The 26,502-nt window shown below is 45.0% G+C and overlaps 1 protein-coding gene across 1 annotated transcript in view; it reads left to right on the top strand.

The window, feature by feature from the left end:
- PIGT (phosphatidylinositol glycan anchor biosynthesis class T) overlaps nt 1-21,158 on the top strand; it is a 32,675-nt gene extending 11,517 nt beyond the window's left edge. The window contains exons 5-12 of the mRNA XM_030212098.1: nt 2,024-2,110; nt 2,735-2,822; nt 4,560-4,657; nt 6,146-6,311; nt 10,331-10,531; nt 13,646-13,811; nt 15,134-15,217; nt 20,025-21,158. Of these exons, the coding sequence (XP_030067958.1) occupies nt 2,024-2,110; nt 2,735-2,822; nt 4,560-4,657; nt 6,146-6,311; nt 10,331-10,531; nt 13,646-13,811; nt 15,134-15,217; nt 20,025-20,277 (1,143 nt within the window). The 3' untranslated portion in view covers nt 20,278-21,158. The remainder of the gene's footprint in view (nt 1-2,023; nt 2,111-2,734; nt 2,823-4,559; nt 4,658-6,145; nt 6,312-10,330; nt 10,532-13,645; nt 13,812-15,133; nt 15,218-20,024) is intronic.
- Nucleotides 21,159-26,502: the final 5,344 nt, after the last annotated feature.

The raw sequence follows: 26,502 nt of genomic DNA, 5'->3' as shown, positions 1-26,502 counted from the left end.
TTTCGTTTCCGTTTGCAGTAATTTATGCCCTTGACAAAGCCAGAGACCGCGAAACAGGGTCCTGTCGGGCGTATAACGGCATCGGAGTTGCTAGTCAAACTTTATTCAGTTACGATGAAACTTGGGAAGCTCCAGCTTCAGAAAACAATTGAAGATAACCTGGAGCCCGCAAGCTAAGTACCTTTAGTGCATTATTTGCATTTTGCTACAGTAATGTTGACTTTTTGGAATATTTGAACAGTAGTACAGACTTCGATTTAAATTTATAGACGCATATGAGCATTTTTTTGTACTACTGGATGGTTGGAGGCTACCAATGATTAGAAACACACATAGTCCTTTGAATTAAACCAATAAATGGTATATTGGGACGTCTAAGATACTATGAGACAGCCTCTATAGCCAAGTAGTCCTTTATTGTAATAGATCTTAATCCGACCAGTATTGCTAGGATAGGCAGCATAAAATCTGTTTTTACTCTTTTGGGGTCTTGTTAGGTACGTGTGACCTGTATTGACCACCGTTGGCAATGGGATTCTAGGCTTGATGAACCTTTTGTGTCTGTCCCAGTATGGCAAGGCTTATGTCCTTAGGTTCTAAGCATTTTTTTTTTTAATTGGACTAACTTAATATATTTTTGACTAGTATTTGAAGGCAGTACCTTTGGATCAGAAATAAGTAAAAGATGATACATCTAAGTGAAACCTAAAAGCATTCCAATGATAGTCTCACAGAGTAAGGGGAGGATGACCAGAGGGTGACAAAGCAGTATAATTTTCTGAGTTTCCTGTCTGAAATATTAGAAATTGCAGAGAGAATATTTATTTCTAAAAGAGCTGGTCTTATGATCTTATTTAGTTGTGAATGAGGCGTATTTTCAAAGCAGTTAGACTTACAAAGTTACATAGTAACAGATGTAAGCCTAAACGCTTTGAAAATGAACCCCTGTTCCTGGGATTCTCTATATTGTGCTGAGATTTCCACATGGTAATCGAAGCAAATTCCATAACAATGAGCATAACTTAATTAGTTAACAAGCTAATGAACACTGATAATTGGATGTTAACAATTAGCACTAATTGGCATTGACTAGAATTTAGTCACACTACTTGCCAGTAATGTAGGCACAAGTGGGCCTGGGTGTGCCAGGGCCCACCAACTTTGGGCTCAGGCCCACCCAACAGTAGCACACATTTGGTGGTAGCTGGTGGGGATCCCAAGCTCAGCCAGCTGAAGACTTCCCCTTGATGGTAATGAAAACAGTATTCTCCATGATACCGGCACCTGCTCATGCCTGCTGCAGACTGAAAAGGTGGAAAGAAGTGTTTTCCCACCTGCTGAGATATTTATTTTTTGGGGGGGTGGGGGGAGAACACTTGGTGCTCACCCACTTCTTGCCTAGGCCCATCCAGAATCTATAGTCTGGCTACGCCCCTGCTGCTTGCTAAGTGTATTCTGTGACATGGTGCGTGTAAATGTTGCATGGTTAAAGTGGGGGGTGGTTATGGATGGGTCATGGGTGTTCTTAAAAAATCTGCATGTTTACACCTGTTCCGTGCCTAATTTAAGCGTTGGGATTTACCCCAGGTTTTACTTGGGGTAATTGACCGCAGCTAAATTTAGTCACATGGCCCAGCACTTGGCGTATTCTGTAAACTGTGCAGAAAGTTAGGCTTATTTTAAAAACTATGCATGCTTAAAGTGTACTGTATAGAATATGCCTAAGCAAATTTCATTTTGGCACCAAATTTATTAGATGCGATGTATAGAATGTATTCCTTTGTGTCTCATCGGTGGTTTTTGTGGATTGGGTCATCTATGGTGTGGATACGAGAAGGTTGTTTTTGCAGCACTGTAAAAATACAATGATAATACTTTGAATAAAAAGAGAATGAAGATACCCTGACAGGGACATGTGAGGAGGTTTTTAGCTGAAGCTAATATTTAATATAATGGTCAGCAGTAATGTTCTTTACAGCATATCTGTATTTTGATGTGGACTATCAAATGTTATGTTCTCCAGGCTGGCCTTGCTGTTCTGCTGAAAGCCGAGCGCCTGTTTCATAGCAGCTACCACTCGCAGGCTGTGCACATCCGGCCCGTCTGCAGAGTAAGTGCTTGCAAAGCCGAGCAAACTCGCTGTCGTCTCGTCCGAGTATCGGAATGGCTTCTCATGAGATGGGATATGTGCTCCACCAGTGCTTTAAATGAAAATTTGTAAGCTGTATGAATGCTGAATTGGCTGTGGGTCTGGACCAAATTGCTCATCACTTAAAATTGTATGGAGACAGCCTGAAGAGTAGAATCCAGTGGGGCCTTTAACCTTTAAGAATGTAGCAGTCGCTGTCATGCAGCTAAGTTATACTGCATGGTGCCTTTGCTACTGCTCAGCTGTGCATACCAAGGCAGATTGCATCTCTCTGCCATCCCACCGGGGCTTCCACAGATCTAACACGAATGCCAGTCTTTTGCCCTTAATTTTGCACATTTTTAACATGGTAGTCGAGGACTGTGAGGCCTGTCTAGTCTGACCGGCTTACTTTTCTTGCATTGCCATAAACCCCAGTTGATCAATCTCCCCCTTTACTCCTTCTCGTCTCTGTTTTCTCTTTGTAAAATGTACGAGAAGGAGGTCCCCTTTGTAGATGAATACGTTTTGCAAAGGTTTCTTAATTTTGGTTTTGTTGCCCCTTGCGAGTGCTGTTTGTCTCTTTTGAACTTTCTTCCTTCTTAGGACGCTCAGTGCTTGAGTGTTTCGTGGGAGCTCAGACAGACCCTCACTGTGGTATTTGATATGTTCTCCACAGGACAAGGAAGGAGAGGTAAATCTTGGAACTGGAGTAACATAACTGCTTATTACAAAGAAGTTTGCTTGACCTGGATGCTAGTCTGCCTAGACAAGCGGAGAAAAACTGTAGATCAGGGCTTGTTGCACTTTTTCCAACCCCTGTGCATGTTGTATGCGTGTGTCTCTGTACGTGCCTGTGACCTGGACAGGGGAGAGAAGGGGCAGTTCGAATGGAACAATATCCAAACATTCTGTCGATTTGAAAAGAATAATAGTGTGTGATTTAAAGTATCAAACCAGTTAGATGTCACTGTGAATGGATTTCAAAGAACGGATGTTATAGAGTGCCACTGTGCCACACCAACAGTAGTAGTTGACAGAATTGGAAAAGGTGCAGCGAAGGGCAACCAAAATGATAGCGGGGATGGGACGACTTCCCTATGAAGAAAGACTAAGGAGGCTGGAGCTTTTCAGCTTGAAGAAGAGACGGCTGAGGGGAGACATGATAGAGGTATATAAAATAATGAGTGGAACAGGTGGATGTGAAGCATCTGTTCACGCTTTCCAAAAATACTAGGACTAGGGGGCATGCGATGAAACTACAGTGTAGTAAATTTAAAACAAATCAGAGAAAATGTTTCTTCACCCAACGCATAATTAAACTCTGGAATTCATTGCCGGAGAACGTGGTGAAGGCGGTTAGCTTAGCAGAGTTTAAAAAGGGGTTAGACGGTTTCCTAAAGGACAAGTCCATAAACCACTACTAAATGGACTTGGGAAAAATCCACAATTCCAGGAATAACATGTATAGAATGTTTGTACGTTTGGGAAGCTCCAGCCTCCTTAGTCTTTCTTCATAGGGAAGTCGTCCCATCCCCACTATCATTTTGGTCTTTTCCTAGTGTGGCATTACTTATGTACTTATGTCCATACAGCAACCATTAAAGCTGTACAGTTTAGCTAGATTTCCAAGTAAACTTTTACAACAACTCCTCATATTGTAACCCATAATCGCACTGTAACACATTGTATTTCCATCATTCACAATGTATTGTAAGCCACACTGAGCCCGCAAATAGGTGGGAAAATGTGGGATACAAATGCAATAAAATAATAACAATGTAAATGAAAATGACATCTGAATAACTAAAAGGCAGGCATGCTCTTGTGAGCACACACACAAGCATTTCCAATCCCTGTGCGTGTGCCCAGAAGAGGGGGGAGAGGAGTGTGGCAGGCACCATGGGGAATGGGTGCAGAGCATGCCTCTTGGAATCGCTTCCAATCTCTGTGCCCAGAAAGGTAGAGAAGAGCCGTTTCCAAACTGTCTCACTTGATGTGTTTTCACCAGTTTTCCCCCATGACAAATGTGGTCCCTTTCCAATACATTTTTGGAAATATTCTCATCCCCTTATATATAACTTCTCTCCGACATCTGTTGGGTTGGGAGGAATTTTTGAGTTTAGCTCACACCTTTTTCAGTACATAAGCACCGCCATACTGGGAAAAGACCAAGGGTCCATCAAGCCCAGCATCCTGTCTCCGACAGCGGCTGATCCAGGCTTCAAGATCCCGGCAAAATCCCCCCCCCCCCCCCCAAAAAAAAATGTAATAATGCTCAAAGTGATTTGCGTTCAGAAACATTAAGTATTTCCCTGTGAAAAGGCAAATGGCAAACCCTCGCATTAATTATCTAACAAAAAAACAGGATACTGTTCAGCTGTTCTGAACTCTTAACCTGGTATGATATTTGCATCTCTTTATCCTCCAGACTGGTCACTCTTTAAGATGTTTACACGAACTGGGTTAGAAGCTTGTCCCCTGGCGTCGCAGAGTAAAATCTACGTCGATCTTTCCAGTAAAGATCAGGTAAACGCTGTCATCTTGGAGATGCCCTAGGAAACAAATACCTGTGTTACCCTTCTTCTTAATGAGAGCTTGTCAGTAACATCCTGTGTGCAAGTGTCTGGAGCTCGAATAAACTGGGTAAATGAGGAAAGGATTAAGGCTGTGTAAGGAAGGGGAGAGTAATCCCTATCTGCTAGAATTCGGTGCTGCAAGACCAGGTGTAGCCTCTTATAAAATGAGCTGCATAGTAGAATCCAGTGGTTCCTACACCTGGTCCTGGAGGCAAACCAGCCAGTCAGGTTTTCAGGGTACTAATGATGACTGTTAATGAGAGAGAGAGTGCTGTTCCTGCTGCCACTTCAATGCAAATCTCTCAGGAATATTCATTGTGTATTTCCTGACAACCTGAGTGTCTGGGGTGCCTCCAGGACCAGGTTTGGAAACCACTGGTCTACTCATTTGTAGTAAAGGGTATTGGGCTGATTGGATCTGGCTCATTTTCAAACGATACACCTTTTTCACCAGTTTTCCCCCCATGCCAAATTTCATCTCCTTCCATTCAATTTTCATTTAGCTATTTGAACCCAGACAGAAAAGCAGTTTCTCTTCTTTTGTATAATTTCTTTGACATCCATGGGGTAGGAAAGAATAGGTGACCCTGTGAAGGAGATGAGGGATGGGGTGGGGGCGAGTGCTGGTCGATTGGGAATCAGATGGTGTGAGACGGTAGGATTGTATAACGTATAATGCCCTACCTAACTAATATCCTCAATGCTTTCTGTTCATTTCAGTGTGTCTGTCATTTTAACATCCTAAATTGCTCTGGACTTGAAAGTGCTCCTGAATGAGAAGGGGGACGGGAAGGGAGCCAAATTTGCATTTAGCTCTCACCTTTTCAGTAATAGCTGAAGGCAAGTTACAGTTGGGTACACTAGGTATTTCCGTGTCATCGGAGGGCTTAGGTTTTGTTGTTTTTTTTAACCCTCCACTACCCAAGATCACAAAGCAGCAGTGGGATTTGAATCCTGTCTTCCATGGTTCTTTGCCCACTGTTCTAAGCATTAGGTTAATTCTCAACAATTCACAACCTTAATTACCACCATTTTATTACAACTGAGTAAACAAGGAACTTACTGGAAACAACTGGCATTAAGGAGCTCATCCTGCCCTCAAGTTAAGATAAAATGGTGTCAGGACAAGGCTAGGATGGCAGTACAGATCCCCCTAGGGCACAGGCCAGTTATTCCTATTCACCTCTTTTCCCCTTTCCAGGCATAGCCCTGGGTATCTGTTGTATATTCAGCCCAGTTGTCTGGGCAAAAGGGAAGAGCAGGCTACCAGCCTTTGCTTATAAATGAATTTGTGGCTAAACTGAATGTTCAATTCTTCATTGCTTTTGTAGGGTGGAACTGTTATGCATGAGTTAGAAAGGCTTTGATATTTGAGAAACGAAAGAGCTAGATGCCTTCTGATTTAGGGTTGACATTTCAAAACTCTTAACTCCTGTAGGAAAACAAGCTTTTTGATGTGTCCCCACCTCCGACATCGGTACAAGAAGTGTCGTTTCAAGGAGACCGCAGACAATACGCAATATTCGATCTACAGGATCGGGAGCTCTTCAATTCATCCCGTAACCTCAACATCATGCTGAAATGGAAAGGGCTCCAGGAGAAAGGTGGGTGTGCGAGAGAAGTTAATGTATACGAGTCAACCTCCTCGTGTTTTTAATGGGAAGTTTGGGCAAGGTGTAACAGTTGTGTCCCTGGTGGGGTCAGGTAGCAGGGTGTTAGCCTTATTTCTTATATGGGTTCTCGGGGAATGTCCTTGGCTTCTGATTTCAGATCTTGATGGTTCTGTGAACCATCCTAGTAGCCCAGATCTTCAACTGATTCCCCTGCTTAGCCCTCTCCTTGCTGAGTAGGGGTTGAATAGCAACTAGTAAATGACGAGGATAAAGACCAGCCAGCTTTTCAAGTCTGAATTCCCGTGTCTTTCCCCTGATCCCTCAACCTTGTTCTACTACTGCCCTCTGACTGGTCCAGACTCATTCAAATTTTATTACCACGCTGGTAGATGGGCTACGAAGAGGCATTAGGTCAGGGGAGGAGAACAGTACTTGTGCAGCACATTTTCAAAAGCACACATGCTGCCTTTCCTCCTTAATCAATGCAGAAAATAGGTGCAAAATAGATGGGCATTTTAATACACACTTAGCAAATTTTCAAAGGAAAGTATCTGCACATTTTGCTTTTGAAAACTACCCGTGCTTATTGTTGGGGATTTTGGGCGCTGGGTTAACTGACGAGTTAAGGCATTGGACCACTATTAGATATTAATACCTGCAGAGTTCAGTAGAGGCGGGGGGGAGCCCGCATTAGTCTGGCAAAGTGAAGCAAGATTTGCTGTTTGGACATGTTATGGGTTCCCTATCTCTCTTTCTCCCTCTTGATATAATTCTCCGATCAATAAACTAGAGTTTGTAGATTGTTGGATTTGGGGAGAAGGAGGGACAAACTGAAGATGGGTTGACCTTTGAGACACTGTTGCATACACTGCATGTTTATGTTTAATAATTTTTATTGATCATATCAGGACAGGATTTTCATGTTACAGACAGTTCTTGCTGATATGACTTTCATACTAACAGTATTCAACTATAACATCATCATCAAACTTTTAACATTTTTCTCCCCCCTCCCTTATTCTTAGAACCTCTTCCTTCTTTGAGTATGTTTCCATATTCATCTCAAATATCATCATCTTGACCTACATCATACGCTTGATCTAGGACAGTTCTCCCACATTCCTAGTTCCCTCCCTCCCCTATCCTAATGAGCCCCCCCCCTCCCTCCCTCTCATATGAACATTTCTCTACTATTATGTTGATTTTACATTTGTATGGTGTTCAGTACTAAAGTGCGGATTCTACTAGTAAGCGATTGAACATAAGGCTCCCAGACTGCCCAAAACTCCTTTTCCTTAGCGTCCCTCTGGACCGGACCAGGACTGGACTGATGGGCTGTGCTCGCCTACCAGCAGGTGGAGACTGAGAAAAAACTCTGACTCTAGAGAGCCAATGAGAGCCCTGGCCATGTGACCTTAGCCTCAGTATTTTCTCAGTCTCCCAGCAGGTAGGAAGCGAGCCCATTAGTCTCTCTCTTTGAGGTAGATGCACTAAACGTTTTTCATCGTTAAATGAGCCCTCAGGGAAGAATTTCCTATCCTTTCCATGCACTTAAGCCTATTTTCCGACGACAGTAGCAGCTAACGAAAACGGAATGGAGATGAGCAATTAGTGTGAAAACCCCATTGAAACGACATGCACTAACCTTTTCCGATTGCCTTTACGCAGGAAAAAGGCAGGAAAACTAACGAGAGGTCTGGACCTCTCGTTAGGACAGCTCCGTGGCAGGAAAAAGTGTTAAGTGAAAAAATAAACAAACTTTGAGCCAATCCCAGCGCATTAGCAGAGCTAAAAGCGCTGTGATTGGTCCAAAGGACCTCAGAAAACACATAAAAAAATAAAAATAAAAAAAGGATCGGAAGGGGGCAAGGGCGCTCATCAGGAGCGTCCTGTACGGACGGCCTTGCCCCCCCCCCCCCACTTTCCGCCGCTCCCCCCACCCCGAAAAAGCAAACTTCTAGAAGCCCCTGCCCCCCTCCCTTCCTCACTACTCTGTCACCTCAGCTCCGCCTCCCGACATCCTCCGTCCGCGCCCCGCCCCCTTTTGGGGTTGTCGCCGCCATTCCCCTCCTCCATCGGGCCCCCCTTCCTCTTACCGGGCCCGTGCAGCGCCTCTCTCCTCTGTCCGAAGGCGCTGCACGGGCAAGAAGAACGCTGAATCAGCTGATGCCTGCCTTCGCGATGGGCGTCTTTCTCCTCCTGGGCCCGCCCCTGTCTGACGTCAGTAACCTACGTAGGTTACTGACGTCAGACAGGGGCGGGCCCAGGAGGAGAAAGACGCTCTATCGAAGCTAGGCGAAGGCAGGCATCAGCTGATTCAGCGTTCTTCTTGCCCGTGCAGCGCCTTCGGACAGAGGAGAGAGGCGCTGCACGGGCCCGGTAAGAGGAAGGGGGGCCCGATGGAGGAGGGGAATGGCGGCGACGACACCAAAAGGGGGCGGGGCGCGGACGGAGGATGTCGGGAGGCGGAGCTGAGGTGACAGAGTAGTGAGGAAGGGAGGGGGGCAGGGGCTTCTAGAAGTTTGCTTTTTCGGGGTGGGGGAAGCGGCGGAAAGTGGGGAGGGGGCAGGGGCTGCTAGAATTTTGCTTTTTCGGGGTGGGGGGAGCGGCGGAAAGTGGGGAGCAGCGGGGGGGGGGGCAAGGCCGTCTGTACAGGACGCTCCTGATGAGCGCCCTTGCCCCCTCCCGACCCTTTTTTTTTATTTTTGTTTTATTTGGGAGCCATGTGCTTGCGATTTGACTGTGTTTTGACTGTTTGTGGCATGCGCAGAGCAGCTAACATAACGCTTGGCTGCTCTGCGCATGATTTGGGGGCCGATTAACGATGTGTATTGTGATTCTTTGATACATTGTACGTTTCACTACCGATCTCAGCATGTGTGACTTTTTTTTTTGGTGCATGTTTCGTTATTTTAAAATCGTTAGGGACTTTAACGATTTAGATTTTTTTACGTTTGGTTGCTGCATCTGCCTCTTTATCTTTTAGAGGTTTACAATAAGAACAACATTGCTACCTCTTCTTCTGTGCCTAGGAATTCTCTGTTAGACGCTGGTCAGATAGAGATTTCTTTTCCTTTCTTCCTTTTACAGCCTCTGGGGTGTTACACTCGGGTGCCCCGGGTCCCTACCCCCTACCTCCCCATCTCCCATAAGTAGCTGGGAAGGGCTACCCTTTGGTTAGAAAGGTGTTTGTCTTTGGGAGAGGCAGCCACTATGGAAAGTTAAAAGTACAAATATTTTTTCCTTCCCCAGCATTTTAACAAGCAAGTTGTTTTTTGGAAAAAAAAAAAAAAAGGTGGGGGGGGGGACAATGCACAGATGGCTAACGAGCACAATCACTATAGGAACTTACAAGCAGAAGTATTTTTTCTTTCCCCAGGCTTGTAAGGAGCAGAGGCAGCTATGTGGGTTTTCTGTTTCTCTTCAGCACTTTTCTCCTTATCTAGCTAGCAGTTGTTTCTCCGTTTCATCGCGCCTTGGGCAGCGGGCGCTAGCTTGTTTAAAATAAATTAATTAATTAAAAATAAATTTAAAAAATAATAATAACATGGCGTGAAGCATTGTTTCTCGGTCAGGCACAGCTCCGCCATGCAGAGGAGGCCACAGCATATGTTTTGTCAGCGCCGGAGTTTTCCGTTTTTTCCGCTTTGAAGTTCACATGGCATGTTTAAATGAGGTGCAGTTTAATGTGAAGTTGTTTATTTTGGCATGTCTTTAATATAACAAAGTTAAAACAAAGAGGGGGGGGAGGAGGGTTAATAATATGGTAAGAGAAAAAGAGGGAAAAATTTGAGAATGGATGTACGCTTACATTTTGTAACGAATGGTACGTATTGGTTGTTAATACTGTGATAAACGAGACTGTATAATTCATGGAGTTCTCAATGAAAAGGTTTGAAGTGAAAACTACCCATGTGGGGCTTAATGTCAGAACATGGTGCTTACGCGTAATAATTTGTCTGTCTGTAGAAAACTTTAACGGAAACACTTCTATGCTTGTTCTCTTCCAGGAGAGCCACTGGCACCCGTTCTCTATACCGAGCGCTATATCAGTGGATATGGACTGCAGAAAGGAGAACTCAACACTGTGGTTTACAACCACCACCTGTACCGGGCTTTCCCAATCATCTTCATGGAGACGGTGCCCTGGTATCTGAGACTGTACGTTCATACCCTGGTGATCACTACTAAAGGCAAAGAGAACAAACCGAGTAAGGAGTCTGGCCTTCATTTCTGCTCATCTAGGATTCTTGTCTCAGATCTAGACAGGCCACATTCCCGTTATTTAGTCAGGGGACAAGTCATGAAAGGATTCCCGGTGACTTTCCCAGAGAAGCTAGTGGCAATCCTGCTGCTATTATACCCACACCTTGTTTCTCACCCCTTACTAGCCAGATAACTGCAACGGTTGCCAGTGGGTGAGGGGTTAAAAGAGCCACTATATTTTCCCCTGTGTAAGACCTTGATATCTACAGGGGACCTAACATGAAACAAAATAATGCCATTCCAGGTCGGTTCTCAGGAGAAGTCATTTTTCAAATTCAGCGTCTGCACTGCTGACTTCTGGGAGTGAACAAGTTTGTTTGGAGACCAGACCCATAAATCGGTCAAAAAAAAATGCTCGTGCCATTTTTAGAGTCTGACCATGTTCCACAACCTAATTATGTATTGACTGAAAAATGCTAGTACCCTGTTTCCCCGAAAATAGGACATCCTCCGAAAATAAGACCTAGTAGAGGTCTTGCTACAATTTGAAAATATAAGGCCTCCCCCGAAAATAAGACCTAGCAGGGGAGGCCTTATTTTTCGGGGAAATATCGGGGTCACCCCCCCCCCACCCGAGATCGCCAGCTCCCCCCCTCGATCGGCGGCTCCCCCCGTCCTCAGTCACTCCCAGAACTAACCTCTTAAACGCTTCCTTTCACCTTTGCACTCGCCGCAAGCAGCAGGGCAGGCCACTCCTTCCTTCTGTGTCCCGCCCTCGCCTGACGTTACGTTACGTCAGGCGAGGGCGGGACACGGAAGGAAGGAGTGGCCTGCCCTGCTGCTTGCTGCGAGTGCGAAGATGAATGGTGAAAGGAAGCGTTTAAGAGGTTAGTTCCAGGAGCGACTGAGTGCGGGGGGAGCCAGCGATCGAGGGGGGGGGGGGGCGACCCGATGTTTCCCCGAAAAATAAGGCCTCCCCTGAAAATAAGACCTAACGGGTCTTGGGGAGCAAAAATTAATATAAGACAGTGTCTTATTTTCGGGGAAACACGGTAGTCAGTAATAGAAGTGTGTGGTATCGCCAGTGAGGAAAGGTAAAGTACTTTGTGAGTGAGCACAAGGATTTTAAATGAACCCTGTAAATAATGGCTAGCCTGTGGTGGGGGATTAATAGCGGAGTGATGCCGTCGTTTCTTAGCAGTATCCGTGTCTGGTTTTGTTGTTCATGTTCCACTACAATCTGACACCCAGCAAACATGGTCCCCACTTCATCTTTTGCAATCAAGCTTTGTCGTTTAGGCAGCCGCTAAAAAGTGAAGGGGTTCCCTGAAAAGCTGACCACCTGTGATCATGCTGTGAGGTACCTAGACACGGTCATCCTACAGGCAGTGATCTGAGACTTTAGTTTTGTATGTTGACCTATTAAAACAGCAGGAGGAACAGTCCATAAAGGCCATTGCCACACCTAAAAGAGGGGTTTTGAAAACAATTTCCCTCCACGCAACATGGGTACAAATGCACAAGAAGGTGGTGGTGGGGTCAAAAGTGTACTTATTTTGGCTTTACAAAAATACGCACTTAAGCCTTCCTTTAGATTGTAAGCTCTTCCGAGCAGGGACCGTCCTTAATTGTTAATTTGTACAGCGCTGCGTAACCCTAGTAGCGCTCTAGAAATGTTAAGTAGTAGCAGTAGTAGTCATGGGAAAAATCCCTGCACAAATAGCTGCAGTTTGTGAGTAAAAATCGGCTGCGTACTTTGCATGTAGGTGCATTGTACGGCCGTGATCTCCTGTTCTTTTTCTGTCATATAGCTTGTCCTCATCCATTACTAACTCTACAACTCCTTCCATTCCCTTTGAAGTCCTTGTGCTTGTCCCATGCTTTTTTGAATTTACTGTCCTCAGACACTGATAGCTGCCCCCCTAGAGGTCTCGCCAGAGCCATAGTGTTCAAGAACACCAGTTTTAAGAAGGCACTCAACATTTGGAGACACTTGGCACCTCTTCCTGGAGCTTTTTTCATTTAGCAGAATTTTTGTGTGGGAAAAGGATCAAAGAAATGGCAAGCAGAAGCGAGGCAACCTTTTCATGTAATAACACTGTTTAATGTGTGAAGAGGGAGAGAAGAAAAAAACAAACAACCCATCCTCATAAGAACTCATATTGGGTCAGACCAAAGCCCTTCAGGTTCAGTATCCTGTTTCCAACAGTGGCTAATAAAGGTCAGAATTACTGTTCAGGATCCCCACAAAATACTCCTTTTGGTGCTCAGCCTTTTCCAGATCTGATGCAGGGAAGAGCTGAATAGACTTAATCTCAAACTAACGTTTTCTTAAAGGTGACAGTTTAATACCCATGTTTTAATCATTCCCTTATTTGTTCTGTTTTTGAAACAGCAGGCTGAGCTTGATGGACCTTTGGGCTGTCCCAGTATGGCAACACTTATGTACATGGTCACAAGGATCTTCATTGGGGATTGAACCCAGCTCCTCAGGTTCTCAGCCCACTGCAATTGCCATAAAATGACATTGAGGCATATTTTCAAAGCACTTAGCCTCCCAAAGTTCCATAGAAACCTATGAGGCTCATTTTCAAAGCACTTAGCCTCCCAAAGTTCCATAGAAACCTATGGAACTTAGCCTCCCAAAGTGCTTTGAAAATATGCCTCTATGGAACTTAGCCTCCCAAAGTGCTTTGAAAATATGCCTCTATGGAACTTAGCCTCCCAAAGTGCTTTGAAAATATGCCTCTATGGAACTTAGCCTCCCAAAGTGCTTTGAAAATATGCCTCATTACGTCCCAATACCCAGCTCTTTTCTGAGATGACATGGCATCATAAGAACTGCAGAAATACAGGGACTGCCAGTTTTCAAACTGCTTTTGAATTATAATGATCTGAAAATTGTTCCCATCTATGCTATATGGGCCAGTGTTCACTAGGTTTGCCTGGGTAGAGATGAGCTGGGGAAGGGGTTTGGTTTTGCTGGTTCAAGGGATAGCAGACTAGTGCAGCCATACTGAGGCTGTCCTGTGGAGGATCGTGGCACACTAGGTTCCTGAGTGTAGAGGTACTTGCTTGGCGCTTTGCAGTTTTTGCCTCACGGATGCATTTGGTTTCAGGTTATATCCACTACCAGCCTGCAAAAGACCGTCTGCAGCCTCACTTGCTGGAGATGCTGATACAGCTTCCTGCCAACTCTGCCACGAAGATCACGGTCCAGTTTGAGAGAGCTTTATTAAAGTGGACAGAGTACCCTCCTGATCCTAACCATGGCTTCTATGTGAGGTATGCATTGTCCGATAGCTGCGTTCTCCATATACATCAGCCTTCATTATGCCACCTGTAAAAATGTACCAACTTAATTCCTGCCATATACACACATTCATACTGTACAAATCTCAACACACTGAAAACCTACAGGGAGTTAATTCCAAATACTGCTCACTCCATATACAGTTAAAAGTGCACTGCCAATTGGGGGGAGGGGGGGGGAAGGGGGACCTCTCCCCTCTCCCACCACATACAGTCCATGTAAACCTATAGCCCACCTTTCACCATACATGTACTGTTTGCATCCTCACTCCTGTGCAGAATATAAAAATTAGGTCGAAGAGGGGAAAGACCTCAGCCTGCTGAAATTTTTCAAAGAAAGTCACCGTGCTTCCTTCAATCATCGGTCTTAGCACCCACCTCCTCCCTTTGTGAAAAAATATATATTTTTTTATAACAAAAGATTTTTTTGTAGGAAAATATGCTCAATCTGATGTGCATGCCGGAATTGTAGAGACTCAAAATACAAAAAAAAAACAAAACACTTAGCTAATAGCAGCGTCTTGAATGGGCATCCCCACCCAACGGACCCGTTTCGCCGAGGGGCTTCTTCAAGGAATAAGGACGCCAAACTGAGGATCACTGCTCCAGTGAACGACAATCCACTGGAGCAGTGATCCTCAGCTTGGCGTCCTTATTCCCTGAAGAAGCCCCTCGGCGAAACGGGTCCGTTGGGTGGGGATGCCTATTCAAGACGCTGCTATTAGCTAAGTGGGTTTTTTTGTATTTTGAGTCTCTACAATTCCGGCATGCACATCAGATTGAACATATTTTCCTACAAAATAATCTTTTGTTATAAAAAAAATATATATTTTTTCACAAAGGGAGGAGGTGGGTGCTAAGACCGATGATTGAAGGAAGCAGGGTGACTTTCTTTGAAAAATTTCAGCAGTCTGAGGTCTTTCCCCTCTTCAGCCTAATTTTCATACTCTGCACATCGCATACAATTAGATTCGCCTGCACATTACTGTTGGATTCTGCAAGTTAAAGCGAATCTCCCCCTTTTGTGTTTGTCATCCTCACTCCTGCAAATTTTCTTTCAATAACATAGTACAGGATTGGAGATCTATAAGGGGGAATGTCTGGCTCAGCTGCCATACCTAGGACTCGGGTATCGTAAGGGCTTATAGCACAACAGCTGTGCCTAGCTAATGAAGAATCAATTTGGTGGATGAAGGCGGTTTTTCATCTTAACCAGTGATTGATAAAATTCTGTCTTCATACACACATAGGGGACAAATCCTGTGTCAAATCTCCCTTTCTCCATCTCTCTGCAGTCCATCCACCGTGAGTGCACTGATTCCGAGTGTCATTGGGATGAAAACTGACTCGATGGAGGAAAGGCCTCTCTTCACCACACTGTGAGTTAATGCACAGAAACTAGATTATCCCCGTTCACCCTAACCTCTGGGGCTTTTCTGGTCTGTACAAAACATCTCTTTTACCTAAGTGCAGATGGCTGATGAATTGGTTTTCTACATTAGCATAATGAGGGCAGTTTTCAAAGTGATTTTCACAGGTCAATTGGCTGACAGAAGTGCTCTCCCTTAATGCAGCATTTCACAATACGTGTACTCTTAACTACACCTTTAGAAGAGAGATGAGCCTGGTGGACACATTTAAATAAAAGGAAATGCATAATGCATGCAGATTGCATTTTTATCTGTGCAAATGTAACTGTGGACAGTCTGCAAATTGCTCCAGTATTCATTTCAAACCTTACTATTAAACTTCGATACTTGTGTAATGTTTACAACCAGTGAAAAACAGAATATGGAGCTCAGGGCAGTTATACCAATGTTTGACATCCTGCTTGGTAACTTGTCACTTTTTATCAACGGAAGTGTACAATGTAAATTCCTACACATTGTGAAAATCTGAAGCACTAACTATCCTTTTCTTTTAGGGCTGCACATTTAATGCGTGATTAACGCGTTAATTTAATTTGCACTTAAAAAAAAATGTGATTTAACTGCTCCTTTACCTGCACCTCTCTCTCTTTTTTCTTCTCTTCCTGGTATGTCCTTGCACTCCTGCAGCCCCCCCCCCACCCCCAGGTGGTCCGTATTTCTCTCTGCCCCTCACGGCCCTCGGAACTTGCCGTCTCCTTGCTTCAGTAATCTGCACTCTGCTCTCTCACTTACCCAGTGTCCACTCCTCCTCCTTCCTTCAGTAATGTCAGCAAATCAGCTCTCTCTGCTCAGTGCTGTCAGCAGAGTGTTGATGTGCTGAAATTACTGAAGCGAGGAGGAGGCAGGACTTGTCTGTGGAGGGAGTCTGCTCTGCTGTTTGCCCGGGCTGATTCAGTGGTGTAGCTAGAGGGTGGGCCTGGGTAGGCACAGGCCCACCCAATCTGGTGGCCAATCAGGCGCCTTTTCTTAATGCACCAGTTACTCAACAGTGCCTGCACAGCTACACTAGTAACGCTAGAGAGCAATGATCACCCCTTGTGAGTTAGGACTCCGGTGTAGCTCCATGTATTTTTTTAATCTTATTGACGGATTTCTGTCCCCCCCCCCCCCCCCCCCCCCCTCATAGCACTTCTCAAGCAAGCAGCAGCAGCATCATTAACCACCCTCCTCTCTGCCTTGTATGCCGCTGCTCAGGGCCTCTTATTTGCTTTTCTGACTCCCACATTTGTGGTAATCTCTCCAGGAATACCAGGGTGGCAGACACAAATGGGAGAGTTGGGTTTTGTTTCTAAGTGCATCTGCACTCAGTGACTTTTTTTGTTTCCCCATCTGGCATCTGATTCTTTCTGCTTTTGGCATTTCCCTGCACTCCTGCAGCCCCCCACCCCTGTAGTCCACATGTTTTTCTCTATTTTTCTTCTGTGGAGGTGGTGGTAAAGAGAGATGCAAAGGGGGGGTGGGGTGGTAGAGAGATGCTGGAAATAAGAGATTGTGGCCATAGAAGGAAAGGGAGGAAAGAGAAGGGAAAAAATGGTGATCATGGAGGAAAGGGAGGAGAAAGTAACATATACATAGTAACATAGTAGATGGCGGCAGAAAAAGAGCTGCACGGTCCATCCAGTCTGCCCAACAAGATAACTCATATGTGCTTATTTTGTGTATACCCTACTTTGATTTGTACCTGTGATCTTCAGGGCACAGACCCTATAAGTCTGCCCAGCACTATCCCCGCCTCCCAACCAGCAGCTCTGGCATAGACCCTATAAGTCTGCCCAGCACTATCCCCGCCTCCCAACCAGCAGCTCTGGCACAGACCCTAAAAGTCTGCCCAGCACTATCCCCGCCTCCCAACCAGCAGCTCTGGCACAGACCCTATAAGTCTGCCCAGCACTATCCCCGCCTCCCAACCAGCAGCTCTGGCACAGACCCTATAAGTCTGCCCAGCACTATCCCCGCCTCCCAACCAGCAGCTCTGGCACAGACCCTATAAGTCTGCCCAGCACTATCCCCGCCTCCCAACCAGCAGCTCTGGCACAGACCCTATAAGTCTGCCCAGCACTATCCCCGCCTCCCAACCACCAGTCCCGCCTCCCACCACCGGCTGTGGCACAGGCCGTATAAGATAGCCCAGCACCATCCCTGCCTCCCACCACCGGCTCTGGCACAGATGATTATAAAAATAAAATCACCAAATAAAGTTGAAAAACATGACTTCATTGCAGGGCTGTACAATTAACACATTAATAATGTGATTAACATGTTACTCATTTACGTAGCGTTAAAAATTAACGTGATTATTGACGGGAGATGAGGCTGCACAGTTGTTCTCACCCACACTCCCTAACAGTGTAGCTGTGCACTTTTCATTAGGCTGATGACAGGACCTTGGCTTATACCTTAATAGGCTTTCCCACTATATGCTGCAAACCTCCCCCCCCCCCCCCCCCCCCCCCGACACACTATTCCTGATGGGTCTTCTGTTAGTGATTCAGGTCAGTAATGAATCTGTCTTTGCTGTAAATTGTAGTCTGAAACCTACTGACTAAACCATACAACTTTTTAATTTCATGAGGAGCCTCTCATGATGGAGTTTTAGACACCTTATGAAAACTCCAAATATATCAACTGGCTTACCTTTAGCCATGCATTTTATTTCTTCAAAAAAAGTAATATAGTGATGAAGGAAGACTCGCCTTTGCTAAGCTCATTCTAACTTGTTCTCGTTAAGCAACATCTGTATCGGGGGTGGCCAACCTGCTGCAGCCCTTAAGACCACGGGAAGTAAACAGAGAAAATGTCATTTAACCAGAGTTCTGCAGTCTGTACTATGTATTACAACCAGTACTATGAGCCCTGATTACACCAAACTGGTGAACTGTGCACAGCTAGAGATCTCATGACAGAAGTATATGGTGACAGACCATAGTCATTTATGTTCACAACCACCAACTCGGACAAAAAAAATGGTATTAGCACCACTGATTGGTGCTTAACATTTCGCAATCCTTTTTAAGGGAAAAAAAAAAATCTTCCTTAAAGTACACGTTACCAATGACAATTCAAAACCCTAAATCACTTCAAACACTGATGAGCAAAAAAAAAATGTTTGCAACAGAAAATATTTTGTAATCCAAGGCATATCTCCAGAGTAAGTCAAACTTCTTCTGTGCATGTTGGATCACCTGGAAATTCACCTGCTTCTGACGTTGGCTAGCGTTACGACTTTAGAAGGAAGCTGAACAACCTCTTGAAGAAGTCCCAGCGATCACCACTGTACATATGGTTAGGTGGTATTGCTCTGGCTCTGCACTGGCATTAACCAGATACTGCTGGGATGTTTGAAAGGGTCTTGGATCTACTGAATCAACAGATGCCACTAAGCATGCAAGGCCTTTTGAGGACTGGGCCAAATGTATTTTCCAAGGAGAAGCATTTTTAGCTATAGGATTTGCATTATGGCAAAGGGTTCTCAACCCAGTCTTTGGGGGACACACCTAGCCAGGATAACCACAATGAAAATGCATCAGATACATTTGCATGCAATGGAAATAAGGCATGCAAATGTATCTCATCCATATTTATTGTGGGTATCCAGCAGGGGCGTAGCCAGACAACAGATTTTGGGTGGGCCTAGGGAAGTAGTGGGTGGGCACCAATTGTTCTCCTCCCCCCATCCCCCCAACCACCACCCAAAAAATATCTCGGTAGGAAAACGCTTCTTTCCACCTTGGCAGTCTGCGGCAGGCATGCGCTGAAACTGAACATACACAGGTGCTGGTATAATGGAGAGTAGCGTTTTCATTACCATCTGGAGGAAGTCTTCAGCTGGCCGAGCTTGGGATCCCACAGCTACCACTAAACGTGTGCTACTGTTGGGTGGGCCTGAGCCCTAACTGGGTGGGCCCAGGCCCACCTGTGGCTACGCCACTGGTATCCAGAAAACATGACTGGCCAGGTGTCCTGAGGATTGGGTTGAGAAGACCTGCACTTAAGGGTATCTTGGAGATTGTCATTGTTTAAACTGTATATAGTATCCCTGGTTACTGATGATTTTGGTTTGATGTTGACTTCTGTGATCATGTTATGTGATCTAGTGTCAGTCACTGAGCCCTTCAATCTTTGTTTAGAAGTTGTAATTAGCTACTGGATTTGCATGAATTACAGCTTAATCCAGATAAGACCTGGGAAAAACTTCAACCACATTCCACTGGTTTCCTGTAGAAGCCAGGATTAAGTTTAAGATTTGGTGTTTGGTTCACAGAAGCGTCTGTGTTGGCTCTTCTTGATATTTGGCAGGGCGTTAGTAGCCACGTTTGTTGGGGAGAGAGGAGTCTTCAGCGTTCATTTTATCTTCTGCCAGAGTGTATTCTTTCCAGTTCTCTGGGCCAATTCTGTGGAATAAACTCTTGGAACTGTGGCTAGAGCTGAGCCATTTCCAGCTCAGTTGCTTCAAATCTGGTCTGTGTGGCTTTTTTTATTTTTATTTTTTTCATATTTTGGAATTAAACTGGGATGGATGATGGGAGTTTGGGAGAAGGACTTCTATTTTTTTTTTTTTTAATTATGTTCTGTTTATAAAACTTGATAGACTGCTCTTTGATCTAAAAAGCACATTGAGCATTTTACAGAAATAAACATGACCAATGATTGTATTAACAACACTTACAAAACAGACAACAAACTAACCAGTTTGGAAGTGAGCAGTTGCAGATGATATTATTGTGGCATAATGCACTTTTTTTTTTTTTTAAATCAGGTTTCCTTCTTCTGACGACTCCAGTTACTTTGTGCGTCTGTACACTGAGCCACTGCTAGTGAATCTGCCCACACCAGACTTCAGCATGCCCTATAATGTCATCTGTCTGACCTGCACTGTAGTGGCCGTGGGCTATGGCTCTTTCTACAATTTGCTGACCAGGACTTTTCAGAGAGAGGAGCCCAGAACGGGTGGCTTGGCTAGGCGACTCGCCAACACCATTCGCAAGCTGAGAGGGGTCCCACCTCTCTGAGAAAAGACAGAGCTTTCTACTGGATTCCCCAGCGCAGTGGCGAGCTACCCTGAAAACTGGATGATCTTGTAATGTTATCCGAGAGACTAGGAGCCAGTCCGGTAATGCACTGAAAACCCTCCCCTTTTTTCTCTTTGCCCGTCTGCCTCCTGAAAATGGATCATGGACTACCTTTTTGAGCTGGTTTGGCAAGATTCATTATTACAGTTTTCCTGTTTATCTTAATTTTATAAAAGGTATCTTACTAGCAGCAGTGGAAATTGAAGCCCTCTTAATGCACTGAGCATGCTTGCGATGGGCCCTCTGCTCTTCTGCCTAGGTACCTTCGCACTTCTCTAGAGGGGGAGTCTGTATATGAGTCCAGGTTGGAATAATTTCTCTGCTGCTCTTTGTTGATATGCTTGGACACAAACGTCTGTCTTCTAGACCAGTTCTCAGCCCCCACCTGTCCGGTTGAGCTTTCAGGATATCCACTAAGAATAGGCATGAGTGAGATCTGTATACAAGAGGTCCCCATTCTATGTACAATTTTGTGGTAACCCTGAGAACCCAACAGGCTTAGATGTACTAGTCTCTAGGGTACTGGCTCCTAACAATTCCTTGACCTTTTGGCATAAACCAAATTTGCAGTGGCTTCCATTACCTTGAGCTAGTGACCTACAGAAGATGTATATGACCAGCCAACCTCCAGCGTCACACAGTAAGGACTGATTCTTTTAGGGTGAGAAACTATATTGTCATGAAGAAGCTGAACTTGAAACTTGTCTTGAAATCAGGTCACTGTTTTTCACTTGATAACTATAAAATAAGTTACTTATTGTTATACTTTAAGTGACTTGTTCTGTAAAGTACTACAGGAAATAAATCTTGTAGTTGCTCTACTTCTGATGCTTTCTTTCTGCTTCAGGTGCTCTGCTCCCAGCAGAGAGCTCACATTGACCAGCAACACACGTTAGTTCAGTCCCCATCCCCCTTCCTGCAAACAGCGCAAGAGGCATCTTAAAAATATTTTCTGAAGCTGTTGGGTACTTTGTGCCACCAGTGCAACTGTGACCTTTGCGCTGACCTTTGTTATGAGAAGCTGAAGTCTAGTGCTCCCATCATTTCATTTGAGCCATGACGTGTGGTCTTGCATCATCCTCTCTCTCTCTAGCTTATTCTACTACTACTACTTGACATTTCTAAAGCGCTACTAGGGTTACGCAGCGCTGTACAATTTAACATAGAAGGACAGTCCCTGCTCAACGAGCTTACAATCTAAAGGACACGTGAGCAGTCAGTCTGATAGGGGCAGTCAAATTGGGGCAGTCTGGATTTCCTGAAAGAGTTAGGTGCCGAACGCAGCATTGAAGAGGTGGGCTTTAAGCAAAGACTTGAAGATGGGCAGGGAGGGGGCTTGGCGTAAGGACTCGGGAAGGTTGTTCCAAGCATAGGGTGAGGCGAGGCAGAATGAGCGGAGCCTGGAGTTGGCGGTGGTGGGGAAGGGTAATGAGAGGAGGGATTTGTCCTGTGAACGGAGGTTTCGGGCGGGAATGTAAGGGGAGATGAGGGTAGAGAGGTAATGAGGGGCTGCGGACTGAGTGCATTTGTAGGTAAGAAGGAGAAGCTTGAACTGAATGCAGTATCTGATTGGAAGCCAGTGAAGTGACCAGAGGAGAGGGGTGATATGAGTATATCGGTCAAGGCGGAAGATAAGACGTGCGGCAGAGTTCTGGATGGACTGAAGGGGGGGATAGGTGGCTAAGTGGGAGGCCGGTGAGGAGTAAGTTGCAGTAGTCGAGGTGAGAGCGGGGACGAGAGTTCGGGTGGTGTGTTCAGAGAGGAAAGGGCGAATTTTGCTGATGTTAGAGGAAGAAGAGACAGGTCTTGGCTATCTGCTGGATATGCGCAGAGAAGGAGAGGGAGGAGTCAAAGATGACTCCGAGGTTGCGGGCAGATGAGACGGGGAGGATGAGGGTGTTATTCTGCATCCTGTTTACTTGTGTCTTGACGTATCAGAAAATCTATCAAACTGGAACACAGCTGCAAATAAAGCTAACTGAACTCACTGTCGTGGGAAACTGCTCTCCACTCAAATTATGTGAAGACTCGTAGAACAAGTTCAAAGAAAGCCAGTTAGGTTACTGGGGACAGATAACTGTTATGGATACAAATTCTCTATACCACCAGGATCCTTCACAGTTCTGTATTCTTGCTACATACCCTCCCAGGATTCACAGCACCTTCCTTTTCAGAGAGGCCTTATTTCAGGAAGAGAAGAATTCTCAGCATGTATTAGTAGTAATATTTCTTAAAAGTCTCCTACAACTGCCCGATCATGTTTTCTTGTTAATTAAAACTTGATACACTGCCAATACTGAACCAGATCAAGGTGAGCATTACTGATATTAGATGAATTCCTTCATTGTTCTGATAAATTGCTTTTGGAGACTAGTGAGAAAACAGCCAAGTGTGACATTGAGTTACAGGCATTCGTAATGCTCGAAAGAAATGGGGTGAGGGTTACTAAGTGACCAAGGTGGTCGTATGCATTTATCTCTGGCATCTGCTGTTCTGATTTTAGGCTGAGCTGCACTGGTCCTTCCAAGGCTATCTGCTGGGGTTTAAGCAGTTTCCAATGGAACAGGGAGGGTGGAGTGATTTGAAAATTAAAAATCACAAAGGTGGGAAATGGGAGGACCTGTTAAACTGTACAGTATATTGTGTATTCGTGTAAGAGGGAACGGGGCTTAGAACAGCGGCACTTATATTTGGCCAGCAAGTTAGGTGGTAAACAAATTAAATCGGAAGTAGTCACCCAGCTTTCTCTACCCCACTTCCACCCCTAATCTACTAATCTCAAAGGCCACAAGCCAGTTGGGTTTTCAAGAGTTCCACAGTTGAATGTGCATGAGATCAACAAATTAAAGCAGTGGCCGTGGGCTCAGCCACGGCACCTGATGTTGCAAACCTTCATGTGGTCAATTTTGACAAGAATTTTTTACAGGATCATCCATTCAAATCGGAGGTTTTCTATAGGAGATATATTGATAATGATTTTCTACTTTGGAAAGGAACAGAAACTAGACTTCAAGACTTTTACGAGTAGCTCAACACATATGCTAAGAGTTTACACTTCAAAATGAAATTTGACCATAAATAGATTCCCTTTCTGGATATACTCATTAAAAAAAAAAAAACAGAATATTATTTTGTACAAATCTCTATAAAAAGCCAGCAGACAGAAATACATGTCGGCATTTCAATAACTTCCACAATCGCAGTTTAAAAAGCAATTTGCCGTATTCACAATATCTCTGCCTATGCCGTTTATGTACGAATTTTGAAGATTTTCAATCACAAGCAACTTTGAGATCACGTTTCCAAAGAAGAGGATATCCTACTTCATGTATAGATGTCTTTCGAAGGCAATTGCCCAAGATAGAAAAACCGAAGTACACCTGATATTGTGTGTACAATTACGTTTTCTCAGTATTTTAGCAACTTTCAAAAAAATATAGAAAAATTGGCATATATTGGAAGTACTTTCTTGCTTTAAAGATATCAAACCAACAACAAACCTACTCAAGGAACAAAAACCTGAGAAGCTGGTACCATTACCGGAAATTGAGACAATGAATATTGTGACATTTGGTCATTCTAGTTGTGGCAAATGTACAGTTTGTAAACATAGCTTTACTATTGAAAATATTTGAACATTCAGTTACAAAGAAAATATATATTTTGAGACATAATACAGATTGGAACTTGACATATGTTATTTATGTGATTATTTGCCCCTGCAAACTCCTTTATGTAGGAAAAACGAAACGTTGGATCAAAACTAGGATTATAGAGCATAGGAGTTGTCAGAAGAAACATACAATCTGCTCTGTTAGTAACAAGGCCCTCGCAGGCCGAAACATGACTCGTATCAAGTTCTGGATGCTTAATAAAGGTTTTAGTTTGGACATCATCTGCTGCCCTCTTTTGTCACCCTTGTGACTGTTTTGTCAGTGTATCTGTGCCCATGTTCTACACTCTCCAGTCCTGGAGGTAACGACAGACGTTGTAGCTCTGTGCTCTCCAGTCCTAGAGCTCACAGGCTCTGTATCCTTGTGCTCTCCAGTCCTAGAGCTCACAGGCTCTCTATCCTTGTGCTCTCCAGTCCTAGAGCTCACAGGCTCTCTATCCTTGTGCTCTCCAGTCCTAGACCTCACAGGCTCTCTGGCCTTGTGCTCTCCAGTCCTAGAGCTCACAGGCTCTGTATCCTTGTGCTCTCCAGTCCTAGAGCTTACAGGCTCTCTATCCTTGTGCTTTCCAGTCCTAGAGCTCACAGGCTCTCTATCCTTGTGCTCTCCAGTCCTAGAGCTCACAGGCTCTATCCTTGTGCTCTCCAGTCCTAGAGCTCACAGGCTCTCTATCCTTGTGCTCTCCAGTCCTAGAGCTCACAGGCTCTCTATCCTTGTGCTCTCCAGTCCTAGAGCTCACAGGCTCTCTATCCTTGTCCTCTCCAGTCCTAGAGCTCACAGGCTCTCTATCCTTGTGCTCTCCAGTCCTAGAGCTCACAGGCTCTCTATCCTTGTGCTCTCCAGTCCTAGAGCTCACAGGCTCTCTATCCTTGTGCTCTCCAGTCCTAAAGCTCACAGGCTCTCTGGCCTTGTGCTCTCCAGTCCTAGAGCTCACAGGCTCTCTATCCTTGTGCTCTCCAGTCCTAGAGCTCACAGGCTCTCTATCCTTGTGCTCTCCAGTCCTAGAGCTCACAGGCTCTCTATCCTTGTGCTCTCCAGTCCTAGAGCTCACAGGCTCTCTATCCTTGTGCTCTCCAGTCCTAGAGCTCACAGGCTCTCTATCCTTGTGCTCTCCAGTCCTAGAGCTCACAGGCTCTCTATCCTTGTGCTCTCCAGTCCTAGAGCTCACAGGCTCTCTATCCTTGTGCTCTCCAGTCCTAGAGCTCACAGGCTCTCTATCCTTGTGCTCTCCAGTCCTAGAGCTCACAGGCTCTCTATCCTTGTGCTCTCCAGTCATAGAGCTCACAGGCTCTGTATCTCTGTGACCAGGACAAGCACTGTAGCTCAGTGTCCTCCAGTCCTAGAAGTGACAGGCTCTGTAGCTCTGTGCCAGTCCTCTGCACTCCCCAGACCTAGAGACGATAGGCACTGTCTCCCTCTTCTTCATAAGTAGTGATTATTTTACCTAAAAGCCTTTCTTGCTCTGCTCAGCAGCTGCTCCAATGAAGACTATATGAACAATTTGAATCATTTTTGCTCTCTTCTGGTTGCTGTTATCTCAGGAACAAGGAGCCATTACCAAGGTGAACAGGGTTCACAGCTAATGAGCCCTGAAATAGCACCAAACAGCAGGAAGCAGGCAGGCATCACCTGTCTGTGCAGGCGAGAGCTGGAAGCATTATGCAAAAGTAAAAAAACAAAAACCTCTCCAAACCACTGTTTGTTCCTTCTGAACAGTTGTTTTAATTTACCCTGCCTGCTCATTAAATTCCCTCAAAAGCAACTCACTGGTAATTTTTCCAAATCACAGTAATTACTTCATTACAGGTCGATATTAATGGAATTCATATTGCATACACAAGCTGGCAGTGCTGGGCCCTGCATCACACTGATTCAGGGCCTGGTGGGAGGCAGAACTCCTGCTCTCATTAGCTGCCGGCAGGCATGCCTCGCTGGCAATTTGCTGCAAGGTTTGAATGTTTTCTGCCGGCGTCTTGCAATGCTTGAATCTCCATTAACTGCCATACAGCCTGAAGTTTAACAAATACCAGGCGTGGGATGCAGTTATGCTGTGACCCATGTCATTTTCTTGGTCTGGGAATTGGCTTTGTTCCAAAGATCTGTGGCTGGCCTGAGAACAGCAAGTACTTGACATACTTGGATACTCTGGGCTGTGCCAAGATTCATATACAGCCCCCTAGAACTCGACCATGTGTTGAAAGGGGAAACATTGTAAAGAGGAGAGATTCCTGGGGTGTAAGGTAAAATTAAGAGAGGTGCTGCCCGTCCCAAAAGGTGGGGCAGAGGTATAATGTTGCTATTAATTGGGTTTTGGCCGCTGTTGGAAACAGGATACTGGGCTGAAAGGACCAGTGGTCTGACCCAGTATGGCTCTTGTTATAAAAGGAGCTCGCTGAGGCCTTGGAGGGTATTTTTGGGCAACAGGCAGATGGGAGACAGCAGGAGCCTGTGCTCCAGCGAAGGGAAGAACTATGACTTTTCCTCTCCTTGAGCC

The sequence above is a fragment of the Microcaecilia unicolor genome, chromosome 8 (genome assembly GCF_901765095.1).
Source record: "Microcaecilia unicolor chromosome 8, aMicUni1.1, whole genome shotgun sequence".
Taxonomy (NCBI): Eukaryota; Metazoa; Chordata; class Amphibia; order Gymnophiona; family Siphonopidae; genus Microcaecilia; species Microcaecilia unicolor.
Note: the sequence above shows the minus strand (reverse complement) of the source record. Positions and strands in the feature narration are given on the sequence as shown.